We start from the raw sequence: 14,356 nt of genomic DNA on the forward strand, positions 1-14,356 counted from the left end.
TTAATTGGTAAATCAAATGCATGTATTTTACTTCTATCACCGTTGCAGAACATTCACTGGTCCTATTATTATGCTGTGATCAGTGAACACATCCAGGCACTCCCTCTCTCCCTCCTTTGGTGATCTGTGTGCAGTTTAGAACAAGAATAATTGGTATTTGCCCATCAGTGCATGCTCTTCCATTCTGAATCATTTGTTATCCTAGTCCTCAAGGTCTCCCAGTTACTTCTTCATCTCCTCCTCTGTATGCAGTGATGCCTCTGAACTTCGTTTCATCACAAATATCATCACTACAAGACTTTTTCCTGCTACAGGTCGTTAAATAAAAGCAGTCCCACTACTGATCCAGAGAAAGTCCAGACTGAGACTGCCTTTCATCATCTCCTTCAGTCATTTTCCACTAGTCACTCCCTTACCCTATTTGCAATTCTCATCGTGATCTACTTCTCCAGCTTCTTTGGTTTCTCATGGGACACCGTAACAACACGTCAGGACTGTCTATACAAAAGACATTTTTTAAATCACATTTCCTAACGTGGAAGAAACAGCTATTTAATCTAATTTTCTATTTATCTTTTAATTACTCGTTTGCTCAAAATTTGTTTCAAACTCTTGCAGCAGATGACTGTGCAGTTAAAACATGTTTTTAGATCTATTTTATTATTCACATAACTTGGCCCACTGAGGTTTCTGAACGCTACAAGTGTATAGCCAGCATATGGTATGTAACAAGTAAACAAATCAGGATGGAAAACAATGCTTTGTAGGCGACAGCTTTCTAGGCCATATCATATTAAAAAGAAGGCTACTTGTAAGACTTGAATCTAAAAGTTTAACTGCCAGGGTCTGCTTCCAGGGCCGTCATATATTTGTGTGTCTACAGATGGCCAGTCTTCCCCCACCCCTTTCCTTGTATAAGCACAAATATACATGCAGTAAACAGGGATAAGCAACTAATCTGATTTAAAATTAATTCTGAGGAGAGTTTTATCTTGTTGAGTTCCCCAATCAAATTCACATCAGAGAGGAAATTTGTGTGCCAGATGGGAAAGAGGGGAGAGGCATAGCTGTTTGCCTTGACAATGATGCTGGCTTAAAAACAACTGGGGAACCGGGATGTGGGGCTGCTCAGCACCATGGAAATTAGGTAATAACAGTGCTCTAGCCTGAGAGATTTTGACATAAACAAGACAATACGTGCCTGTAAAGGCCATCGCTATCTTTCCTTTAACTGATGAGGCGGCAAAAAAATCCCAGCTCAGTTGTCAGGAAGGAAAGTGGTTTTTTCCTTCTAATGACGTGTAGCCACCGACTGATCAAAACCTGCATCTCATCTCTCCTATGGTTAAAGCACGAAGACCCTCAAAGACTGCAATATGTGGATGGAGAAAAAGAAGTTGGTCTCCATTGCCACTGTGCCATGAATAACAAGCTAAAATCCCCTTCATGCCCTGCTGGCAGTAAGCAATTTATAAGCCTAAGTTGGGAAGGAAAGTAGAAAGTAATTCACTGAAAAATGAGGCTTGGATCCCGGCTACTAAATATAATAGGATCCTTTTCCATTCTTATTGCTTTCCTTTCAGGGAAAAAAAGTCACACTAAACAATGAACAATATAAAGCTGTCCAGGTAGTTATTCCTCTTTTTGCAAGGCTGACAAATGATGATGATCACAGACAAATACCTAGAGGAATCAAATGCTGCTTTATGTCCTGACGCTGCTTTCCAATACAGTTAGGGACTGAGACTGTGATTTAAACTGTGATTGCACGGGCATGTTTAACTTTACTTCAGGTCTATGCAACCCAGTCAGTTGGAAAACACTTACTGAAATTATACTGAGAATTTTAATTTTTTTTGGTGCACTCTAAAATACAGGACAAATATTAAGAAAATAACCTTGCTCAGCTGCACAGTCAAATGTTTGCTCCGGATTTACAACATATTTATTTTGCAAAGATTGTGAAAAAAAATGAGTGCAGTACTTGAACGTTTGAAATTTGGCCATAACTGTATGTTCTCCATAAAAATCAATTTGGAAAGAGTTGTTGTAAAAAGTCCAGCATTTTTATGGGCCTAAAACTTTTCTACATTGATTCCTCGTGTATAAATTATAACAGGGAATTCATATTCTGAACCTAAGAGAAACCAGATGCAAAAATTAAAGGTCTGGGGCAACAGTTTAAAGTTTCCCTATTTCCCTCTTTCCCAACAAGTCGTAATATCTCTTGTCTTAGCATTTGTGACATGGGACAATACCTACGCCAATGCATCAAACTGGAATACAGTGAAACTGTAATGTATTTATTGCTGTAAATGCAGGTTGAGGAGATAATTGACTAAAGAAATAGGAGTCAAATATCAGTAGTAAATTCTGCCACTGTTGTTAACAAAATTACTTTAAGTGACTTCATTCAAAACCAGTTATAACCAGCTCAGTGAAAGCATCAGAAACTGCCGCTTTCACCCCAGCCAGTATCTTCCTGCTCAAAATGTAAGTAGGGGGAAAAAAAGAAAGCATTTAATTAACTATCAAAAAATCCCGGCAAGGTTCTCTTTTTATCTATAGGTAGAGTAACAATTCATGTTTCTAGGAGAGATTATTTGGAGCAGCTGGGAATTTGTTTTATTCATCGGTGCTTCACCAACCCACCAACAGGAATCACGTATCAGGTTTTTACAACTGCTGATGCAGCAGGCGCATTTTGACAAGCGATGGCATTACCAATTTCAGAAATTAAGGCTTGAAAGTTCTATCCTGCAAAGAGCTCAGTGCTTTTGCTTGGCAATTTTTCAGCTGTTATCCCTAATCAAAAAAAACATAAGTGAAGGAAAACTACCCATGGCATACATAAACGAGCATGATTTCTAACCTCCTGTGAAGAGGCAAGTGATACAAGTCCTGTCCCCACAGGCAGTGGATGCATATTAATACTCTTGAGCTCCTACAAAAAGAATCTGTACCAAACACCACAGAATGAATCACAGAATGATATGGGGTTGGAAGGGATCTCTGGAGATCATCTAGGCCAAACCCCCTGCCAAAGCAGGGCCACCCAGAGCAGGTTGTACAGGAACGTGTCCAGGCGGGTTTTGAATGTCTCCAGAGAAGGAGACTCCACCACCTCTCTGGGCAGCCTCTTCCAGGGCTCTGCCACCCTCACAGTGAAGAAGTTCCTCCTCATTTTCAGATGGAACTTCTTATGTACAAGTTTGTGCCCATTTCCTCTTGTCCTGTCCCTGGGCACCACTGAAGAAAGACTGGCCCCATCCTCCTGACACCCACCCTTTAAATATTTATAGGTGTTGATCAGATCCCCCCTCAGTCTTCTCTTCTCCAGGCTAAAAAGACCCAAGTCCCTCAGTCTTTCCTCATAAGAGAGATGTTATAATCTCCTCATCATCTTTGTAGCCCTTTGCTATACCCTCTCCAGCAGTTCCCTATGCCATAAATATGCCACTAAGCCTGTAAGATCGTAACAACCAGTTTGCTACATAACCCTAGAAGACATTCTTCTGTGTTTAAATTCAGCTTGAAATTACACGAAGTAAAGCTGAGTAGCTAAAAAAAACCCAATCTAATATGTTAAAGTGGAGAGAAGAACACAGTGCTAAGTCACTCGAGGCACGTTACGATGTCAGGTCATCGTTTTACAGCAGCTGCTAGTGGAAATTAGCAGACAAGGACTCATTAAGCCCTCCCTCTCGCACACACCTTAGCCCATAGCGAGGGTCACCTCGTTACACTTCCTACTGATGAAAACCACGTGAAATATTAGGTCAAATGCTAAAACACAACACGCATTAAAGCATTCTAATTCTTCAGGTCACCAAGTAAGAGGATGGGAACATGACAGGCAGCAACACTGCTTAAAGAAAAAGCAAATTGTGCTTGTCTTCGTCTTCCTTCCAGCTCTAAAATCCTGTAAAACATTCCCCTAAAACAGCATAGTTTAAAAGCAAGATTAGCTTCTCCAACAGAGCAAGATTTACCTGATGGAATACAGGCTCTTTCAAATTTAAGTAAACCTGGAAAGATGAAAAAAAGAGAAATCATTTGCAACAGAGAACGACCATAACATTATTCATTTAAATACTGCCAAGACTTGTTCTGTTACAGTCAAGACACGAGTGCACTATCCATGCACCATTAAAGTTGATTAAACATTCAAAGTTTCCTCTGGCAAAACCTGAGCTTTTAACTGTGGAATTACTTTAAATTAAAAAGCACAAATAGAGACATTAACATCTAAAATCTCCTCATTTAAGAGAGTTGCAACACATACAAAAACAATTAAGATGCAGAAATTACCAGACACATTCTCCATATGCGTTGCAAGAAGAAAGCGTACGCTACTTTGATTTGCTATTATTAATGTTTTTGACAATGCTTTAACACTTCAATCCATTTTACAAAAAGCCTTCTGCTTTAAGAAGTGAGAAGGGCACTAGACCTTAGGCATAACGTGCTGCAAATGTAAAAAATTTTAGGGGGCGCAGAAAAGAACAGGCAAGTATTTTGAAGGCAGAAGATGACCTATAATACTCCTTTGCTTTTTAAGAAAAGGCTATAATTTAAAAAAAAAATAAAAAAAATTGAAGAAGATTCCATCTGTGGTTGACAGCCAGCACAAAACTCATTTTATTCATAAAAGGAGCACACTGCGCCGAGGAAGTGTATCAAGTTAACCATGACACAGTTAAAATTCTTCTCATTTTTTTAAGAGCTAAGTTCCTTTCTTATTCTGGCTGTTGTTTTCAAACACCCGTCAATACCCCGGACTCTGTATCACAGTTCACTTTTTGCAGTCTGTTGAACCGGATTATTCTTATTTCTGCGGGTGAATTAAAGTGAGGGAAGGTGAGGAATGCAGCTCGTCCAAGGTCTCATACCAAGTCAACGGTGACTGTTTTTCTCACATTCCTATTTATTCTAGCAACTGAATTACTGCTTTTCTTCTTCAATTCAGAATAAACGATACAGTGGTTTAGACAGAAAGGTTTCAGGTTTCTCTGGCCAGCACATAATTTTCCCAACAAAAGAATAATTTGTTCTTTTTGATTGGAAGTGAGAGAGACTCACTGAATACACTGCCTGAATAACGTTCGTTCTCTGGCAGGAAAACTGTCAACCTACAGGTGAAAATGCCATAGGTACTTAGAAAAAGGTACTTACTATGCTGACTACGAAGCTGTAAGTTATTAACAAGAAAAGCAGTGGATAATTGACTGTGTTCTTGTACTTGAAACATTCATACCTGGAACAGAACATAAAGGAAAGCAATAACATTCATCACTCTACCATATAAAGGATGCATTTTTCAAGGTATATTATCACAAAATTTGTGAGAAAATTGATCCAAATGATTCTTAAGCCCTTCAAGAAATTATAACTCCTCCAATAAAGATGTGTCATTTCAATATAAAAATTCACACTTCTACCAATAAATGTTTTTTTAAAAAATCTAGTGCAAAAAAACCCCAATAAGCTCATGCATATACAAAAAATAACCCAGTCAGTGGAAAGAGTCTGGGAAGCAGAAGCGTTTTCAGAAGGTGCTTAAGGGGTGATAATGGATGGCAAATTAGAAATGAGTTTAAAATGCAATACAGCTGCCAAAAAACATTACATCTGTGAGCTAAAGGCAGCGTGGGAAAGGGACTGCCTTACAACACAGTGAACTCTAGAGATCTGTTAAAATGCAGATTGTTTATGGCTTTACTACAGTCACAGCGCAGTAAATATCCCAGATTGGGTACTGGTAGAATTGGAAGGTAAAAAAACAGCTAATTGCTCCCAGTATGTAAAACAACTAATTAAAATTAGCTTCACAACCTCTGCACTACGCTTCGGTCACAGTTGCGATGGAATTACACGCACACACCATCCCAGACCACATCTCCATCAGAAAAAAGGTTCAAAAAACTCAATAAAAACAAACTTTGAGAAGCACAAAATCCTTAGGGCCGGAGGAAGCTGTCCATGTAACTCCAAGTTACATCCCCCTAGATTTTTTTGCTTATAAACTTTTGGAAACAGACACCATCATGGATGAATAAAAGGAAACCAAGAAAAAAACATGTAGGAATATCTGTGGAAAAAAAATATCTACAAGACAGCACAATGTGCTACATCACAAAATGGCTTGTTAAAGTAATTACACAACTTGAGAGTCAGGAGGATTTAAGGATGTATAAGGGAACGTCCTCTGCAGAACCACCTGCCACCTACCTTCAAGAAAACCGAAATGATTATTAAAGGCCTCCTAAATTAAACATCAGCTCATTCTTCAGAACATTTTAATTACTACCAAACATACGTACACAGAATCTTATTAGAGCTCTAAATGCAGTATCAGACTTCAGTGCTTTTGAAGTTAATTGAGTGACCATTGCATAAAATAAGCGCGATTACTTTTTTTCAAACAGATTTTTATAGCCACTTCTCATCCTTTTCCCCAATCATATTCAAATCAGACAAAATAAATGCAAAGGCAATTTCAAGGAGATAGAGAGCTACAATGGCAGTATTTCCACTAAAAGAAGCATTATGATTCTGGTCCTGAGTTTGCACAAATCATACTAATGTATGAATCACAAACCCATGGTAATTTCCACAGACGGGGGTTTAGTCCTACAGCATCCCATCTCCATTGCGAGCTACCAATAATCTTCACCAAAGGTATTCCAATTTTCATCAGCTGAAAATTTGATATGTTCAAAAGCAAAAAGACAATTTTCTTGTCTTTTTGTCTGCAACAAGTTGATTTATCATTTGGATTTTTCCAGTGACAGAAGAAATCACGTTAAATCCAGGCCTTGCAGCAAGAAGCAAGAAAAAGCCAACTTAAGGTATCTTTACAGTCACCAAAATGCTACATTTCTCCCAAAATAAAATGGGAGGAAACATCCTGCCAAGGTATTAAGCTGTCATGCATGTTCCAAGACACTCTCCACAAAACATGCACTCAACTTTTCATAAAATCTTTTTTTTCTTTAATTTTCCATATAGGGGAAAGCAGGTTTAACCAGAAATTTGAAATTTGCATTTGGAGTCAGACTACATCATAGAAATACAGCTCAAATAAATTACAGTATTGATAATTTTGTAGGTGTTGATTTTATTATGTCTGCTGTTTACGTACCGGGTAACACTGAGCTCTGGTTGTGTACTACACAGTCTTTAACAAGAGGCGTGTTTTTTTTCCTGCTAAAAAAACACTGGTGAAACATCTCTAAATTAGCACAAACTAGGATTAAAGCCAGGCTGGTGCTCTAATGGCCAAGTCATAACGCTGTACCGCTGGCAAAACCCAGATCTCACTGAAATCAGTAGAAGCTTCAGTGTCAGCCTCACTATACACCAGATCGGGCTTCCCAGATACTACATTTCAAAAGTTAATATTCCATAAATGTTCAGAAAAAAACCCCAAAACATTTAAAAATACTTACAGGCAGTAGACAAACACACAACAACTGTATATCATTGGCAGCTCATCCAACAGCTACAAAAAGCAGAGACATCAAAACGTGAATTACACACGTGTGTAAGTTAATTGAGATAATTCTTAAGAAAACAGTTTTTATGTCATTTGGACCCCCACCTTCTTGACTGTACTTCAGAACGCAGCAGTGTCAAGTCCTATCCAACTACTGAAAGTTTGCTGCATTAATAAGCTTATTACTCTGAATCTTTTGAATATTACATGTCATGAAAAGCCCACGCCTTCAAAGAATCATGCTGGTTTTGCTGTTCAAACCTCTTCAAACATTTATAAGAATTAGTTTTGTAAAGTCATATCGAATAATACCACCCCATTTATAGCCTGTTCAATATAGCCAGTAGCATTTTCTTATTTTTGTACAAACTTCACAGAGAAACTGATATAATTTTTTTCCATAACATTAAATAGAACTGGACCCCATTAGGAAGCATGTTTACTTCTTAATTTTGGAAATTTCTTATATTGTTTTAATTCAGAGACAGGCTTTTGGGTTTGTTTGTTTGTCGTGGGGTTCTTGGTGTCCTGTCCCCTCCCTCTCCCCAAATTATGACTGCCATAAAATGTTTTATTGTCTTAAATAATTTTTATGCTTTGGGAGAAGATTGGCATGTTACAACTGAACCAGTTACTTCTCAAGGAACTTGCCACCTTAATGGAGATGGAATTAAAACAGTAATCACAAGAGAGGTGATTTCTCAAGAACAGGTATGCTCAAAATTGCCATTTATTTATCATTAGAGGGAAAAAAGTAATAATAGCACCATCATTTTCTTCTAAAACTTTTCTCATCGAAGAACATTAACAAATTTCTGCTCATAAATATAAAGTTAAACTTACCTCCTTTTTTGAAGGACTGAAAACCATAAAAATGCAAAATCATACAAATGGATCAACGAATTCTGAATTCTAATGTTAAGCAAATGTTAATAGTTGGGTATCTCAGAACTGTTAAACCAGGTTTGACTCTTTCCTACAAAAAACAAGAACTGGATGCAAACAAGATTCTAATCTTTTTTCCACTGTCGCTCTGAAAGTCGTTCATGGCCCTGCCTGTACAGAAATTACCTCCTACTACTGGTACCAGGTACTTAATACCTTCACAATCATGTTTTTCTGAATAATGAGACACGTTAAGAGCAACACCATCTTACACAAACCCTTTTATAAAACCAGGCTGACTCCGATTGGTTTGGGAGACCCACAGTGAGCCAGATCCAATACCTGATCAAACACACAACGAACCTTGCAGAAAAAGGTTTAAATCCCTGAATCCATGTATTATAGGGTCAGGGGCTGCAATAGGTGGCACAAAAAAAGTGTCAGGAACACAGATGGCAGCTGAAGGTAACTGACGTGTTAGGTGGCATCTTATCACATTAGTTTATCTTTGCTCTGATGCCTTAGAGAGGAAAAAATAGAAGCAATAGCTAAATTTAATAGTTACGATTTATAAGTTCAGTGATAAGCTTTATCAAGTCTGATAGGAATTAGCTGCAGGAATAATTCATACTGCTCTTTGAGAACGTGAGTCATTTGAGGCCTCATAAAAGAAAAAGGGTGGGGGGAAGAATAAGAAATACAATACAGAAAGTTTTTTCAAATTTGGACAGCTGATTACACTTAAGTTCATGTGCTGGCAGCACTTCAGGGACGTAACGGTAACATCAAAGAGCCTCTCAGCAGATCTTAGTTAGAATTTGCTTGCAGAAGACAACGGCTTCTGTATCCAAAGGAAGTAATGCTTCCAGAAAGACTGTGAACAGCATGTCTGAACATGTCTGAACAATGAAGAAACATGGATAGAAGGACACTGGGTGAGCTGATTTCGCCGGTTAAATAAACATTTTGGATGCATGATCAAGCAGATTCCCATAAAAACAAGAGAAAAAGAGAGATGATCACTTCAGAAATTGTCTAAATGGTTTCAAGAACAGAAGCTTGCACATTTCTCTTAACAATATGAATTGACCATTTACAGTATTAAGAAACAAATGTGAAAAAAATAAATCTCTTTGAACAGCTATCAATGCTGACTTTTAATCATAACAAGAGACAGAGTGAAGGAGAAAAGATTATTTACTGGTTGAAATGTTTCCTCAACGGTGATTCGTGAGCTAGCAATCAGCCTGATTATGGGCCACTTGCGGATTTCATTTGGCTGCCCAAACAATAAGTGTACTTTCTCTGCCTCACACGAAGATGATGGAAAGATGATGCAAGACATTCCTGCTCCTCTCTCATCTGCTTCTGCCCACCCTTTACCACAGTTCAGAGGTCCCTTAGTTGTTCTGATGCAACACCAGAACTACATGGCAAGTAGCATCAAAGTGACTTGAATTAAAATAGCCTCTATACACACACACACAGAAAAAATCCAAAAAACAAACAAAAAAAACCCTCACATGAATGTTTTAAGTCTGGCTCATTTTAATGATCTGATTTTCAGGGTCGCCTTGCTCACCAGCACTTGCTCATCAGCACAAGAAAGAGGGATTTGAAACACTGTCAGGGCTGGGAACAAGCAGCTGAAGGAAGACAGATGAGAAGGTGGAAATTCAAGGCAGTTTCACCACTGAAGAGAATATTGGTAAATCACACCTCAATTTGGGAGGGAGTGGTGAAATGGATCTAGAAACCACCTTTTTCATGCCAAGAAAACAAGAAAAGCCCCAAATATTCTCACGTGGTGGCAACAGTATGCTCCATGGAGGCTGACAGTCCCCAGCACGCACTAGAGATATAAACCAGAGCATCATGGAGGCAAATATCACCACTGCAATTCAGTTTAAGTTTCAGAGACCTAACATTGGGCATCCACGTATGCAGTGTCTCAGGCCCCATTATGATTAATAGAAAACCAGGACTCAATTCAGTTGCCACGGCAGAGAAGCCTATGCCATCCGAGATGCTCTGTCACCTCCAGTACAGCCACCAAAGACTGTGACAGAGGGTCTAAGAGACCTGCACCTTTACGGGATGGCAGCTGGAGGCCAGGCTGAACACTCACAGGGTCTAAAATGAACACATATATTCAGAAAAATTAGTATTATTCAAGTTAAGACCATCAATGGAGTCTGGGGAATGATTCAGCCCAGCTGACTGGCTCTTCTAAACTCCAGTGACTTCACTGTATTTCCATTGACTCCATGGGAGCACAGACTTCCAGCACACATCTTCAGATGTAGGTTATTTTGAACTGAAGTTCACCTTAATTTTGAACTGAATCCCACTTCACCCAACTTTGATTCAAAGGAAAGACATAGACCTGTTGGAACGGGTCCAGCGGAGGGCCACGAAGATGATCAGAGGGATGGAGCACCTCTCCTATGAAGACAGGCTGAGAGAGTTGGGGTTGTTCAGCCTGGAGAAGAGAAGGCTCCAGGGAGACCTTATGGTGGCCTTCCAGTACCTGAAGGGGTCTACAGGAGAGCTGGAGAGGGACTCTTGATCAGGGCGTGTAGTGATAGGATGAGGGGTAACGGTTTTAAATTGAAAGAGTGGAGATTTAGATGAGATACTAGAAAGAAGTTCTTTCCTTTGAAGGTGGTGAGACACTGGAACAGGTTGCCCGGAGAAGTTGTGGATGCCCCATCCCTGGAGGGGTTCAAGACCAGGCTGGATGGGGCTTTGAGCAACCTGGTCTAGTGGGAGGTGTCCCTGCCCATGGCAGGGTGTTGGAACTCGATGGTCTTTAAGGTCCCTTCCAACTCTAACCATTCTATGATGCTATGGATTTCCTTAATCTTCTCAGACCTAATGTCCCTTTAGAAAATGGGAAATACTGAATCCTTATGCCCAGTGATTTATTACAGAATGGCTTCTACTTGAGAATAAGAAAGGGGAAGACTCAACTACTGCTACTCAGAAGACACTGACTTCAGTATGAATGCTACAGGTAGGTCTAGATAAATAGACAATATAACAGAAAACATCAAGATGGAAAAAAGGATACAATAAATAATTCTAGTCTATACTGTTTGCTATTAAGCCAAAACTGTAGGAATTTTAAAATAACAACTTGAGTAAAAAGACAGTACAATTTCCCAAGGGATGAAGTGTCTTCTATGAAGTTAGCAGTTCATTATAGCTCTTATTTTAGCTGCAAGTGTACATTCCTGTATATCTACAGGTAGAAAATATCTAATGAAACAAGACCTGCACTACTTTTTTGTCAGACAATGATACTTAAGGTAGAATTAACTCATGTTATATGAGTTTCATCTAGTCAAGAAATGGCAAGATGACTATACAGCGAGATAAATAAATAAAATGATTCACAGCTACTTATCAATACTCACCTGCATTTCATACTTCAGGGTCATGTGGAAGCACCAAGATCCCAATCCCACAGCTGAAAACAAATCAAAACCATGGTTAATATAGAAGTCTACATGTAAAACTTTCTGGTACATTAACTTAAATGCACGAACTTTACTGGGAAAAAAAATAATTAGAACATTGGTATCCCATTTCAGGGGCAAAATCCTAATTTGCCACAGCCTTCTACTTTACACTTTAGTCACCAGTGATGTCCTTGAATTTTTGTTTTTTCGGGGGCGAGTGCCCTCTTTCCCTCCTCCCAATACCGTCTCCTATGAACTGGTGTAACCTCAATGAGATAATTTAATTTTTAATTTTAAGTACATCAACATTTATCTGTCTCAATCCTTCTCTAATGCAAGGCATCATTCAACTGCCAGTACTCCTGAAATTCTGTGATATTTCTGCTTATTGTCCAGTTTTAAATAGTAAATTTTACAAGGAGCTTTTTGCCAGCTCTAGAAGCAGAAATGAATTGCTCCTAGAACTCAGAACCAGAAATTCAGGGTAAATAAACAAAACCCCATGCAGCATGGATTCGTTTTGTGAAACAAGATCACCATTTACAAGCCTTCCTCTTGGAAGCCCACCTTTTTATGTATTGAATTTTATTTCTTTGAAATATTTTATTTTTAAACTCTGAATTTACTTCTGAAATTAATGTATGAGATATATCCTTTGCCAATATATATATACTTATGAGATATATACTTTGCTTTTTCAGTTAGACAGGGACAATGTGTCTCCGAAGCTAGATTTCACTGTTTAGAGCAAAGCTGGTTAAGCATTTAATGTATCATTTAAACACTCTCCTTAAGCACCTGTAGATTTTTATTTTGCAAGAACAAGTACATTAATGCCATGTCTTGTTTCCCTTCAGGAAATTATGTTTCAGACCCTGGTTTCAGAGAAAGCCAAGTAATTTGCACTCGAGCCTTGATCACAAGGTAGTTGTGTTGTGCTTTGCTTCAAGAGCGTAACATTTTCTACACCCGGTTGCCAGGACAGGGAACTGCTGGAGAGGGTACAGCAAAGGGCTACAAAGATGATGAGGGGCCTGGAGCATCTCTCTGATGAGGAAAGGCTGAGGGACTTGAGTCTTTTTAGTCTGGAGAAGAGAAGACTGAGGGGGGATCTCATCAACACCTATAAACACTTAAAGGGTGGGTGTCAAAAGGATGGGGTCGGTCTTTTTTGAGTGGTGCCCAGGGATAGGACAAGAGGAAACGGGCACAAACTTGAACACAGGAAGTTCCATCTAAACATGAGGAGGAACTTCTTCACTTTGAGGGTGGCAGAGCCCTGGAAGAGGCTGCCCAGAGAGGTGGTGGAGTTTCTGTCTCTGGAGACATTCAAAACCTGCCTGGACACGTTCCTGTGCAACCTGCTCTGGGTGGACCTGCTCTGGCAGGGGGTTGGACTAGATGATCTCCAGAGGTCCCTTCCAACCCCGTATCATTCTGTGATTCTCTGATTTCCCCGCTGCACAAACAGCCCTCTACCTAAAAAACTGCATTTTCTAAAGGATTCCCAAGACAGTTGACAGATACGTCTGGAGATGTTTCTTTAGATGCTTTTAACCTAAAATTGTGACTATTACACGTACTCAATGAAATTAAATACCTAAGCACGTAACCTTATGGAAACAATAAAACTGTAATACAGCTATATTTAAAAACATATCGTCAAATACTTTGATGTCATTAATTCTTCGGGAAAATTGAGCATGGCTGTCTACGAGAACATAAACAACGGTACGCACTTCTGTAAGTTCTGACTAATTTGTTTTGTTTCTGAAAAATCTTTCCAAACAATAAGTAACAACTGTTTTTCACCTTCATTGAGATTTTAATGAGAAATTCTCACAGCCATTTTTCTGTGTATACAGAATATATTACAACTGCTGCTTGTGCTGAAGAAAAAAACCCATTAAGATCGTAATTAAAACAGTACCATCCGTTATCCTGGCTGTCACAGTAATTTCAGCATCTTCATGATACACACTCTTACAATGTGTAACAAGTGTAATTTTCCAATACGAGCAAAATCATTGCATAAGAAATTTCAACTGATTTTAAATTAACAAAATATGTTGTTGGGAGGGTGTTAGTTTGGGATTTTTTTTTAGGGGAGGGGGTTGTTAATATTACTGGGGTTGTAAATCTCAAAGATCAGCTACTAAACTCCTCCCCCTTCCTCCTACATGATGAAAAGCAGTTATTTCTAGATTATTTTTCCTTTCCAGTCTTTGCAAAACCCAAACATGCTGCAGATATTAGTGTTTCAGGTCATTAACCCCATTACTACAATTAATTTCTAAAAATAATAAAAAAAGCCTCTTGCTCCTGGTGTAATGATCACACTTGGAGTTTCTTTGATTATGAAATTTTACTGTGCATTGGAGAACGATGCTTTAGCTATATTGTCTTGTATCTTGATGGAGCTCGTGAACACGGTCAAGTCTGGTATTTAAGTGCTTTCAGCAGGTAACCCAGGATGTTACACGGCTAGAAATTATAAGAGTAGGTTATT

At 38.8% G+C, this 14,356-nt stretch overlaps 1 protein-coding gene across 1 annotated transcript in view; it reads right to left on the reverse strand.

Moving 5' to 3' along the window:
* Positions 1 to 14,356, reverse strand: part of ACER3 (alkaline ceramidase 3) — a 62,554-nt gene that overhangs the window by 16,226 nt on the left and 31,972 nt on the right. The window contains exons 3-6 of the mRNA XM_074152397.1: positions 11,803 to 11,855; positions 7,452 to 7,504; positions 5,176 to 5,257; positions 3,993 to 4,028 (exon numbers count right to left, since the gene is read on the reverse strand). Coding sequence (XP_074008498.1) covers positions 3,993 to 4,028; positions 5,176 to 5,257; positions 7,452 to 7,504; positions 11,803 to 11,855 — 224 coding nt within the window. The remainder of the gene's footprint in view (positions 1 to 3,992; positions 4,029 to 5,175; positions 5,258 to 7,451; positions 7,505 to 11,802; positions 11,856 to 14,356) is intronic.

This window comes from Numenius arquata, chromosome 1 (assembly GCF_964106895.1).
Source record: "Numenius arquata chromosome 1, bNumArq3.hap1.1, whole genome shotgun sequence".
NCBI lineage: Eukaryota > Metazoa > Chordata > Aves > Charadriiformes > Scolopacidae > Numenius > Numenius arquata.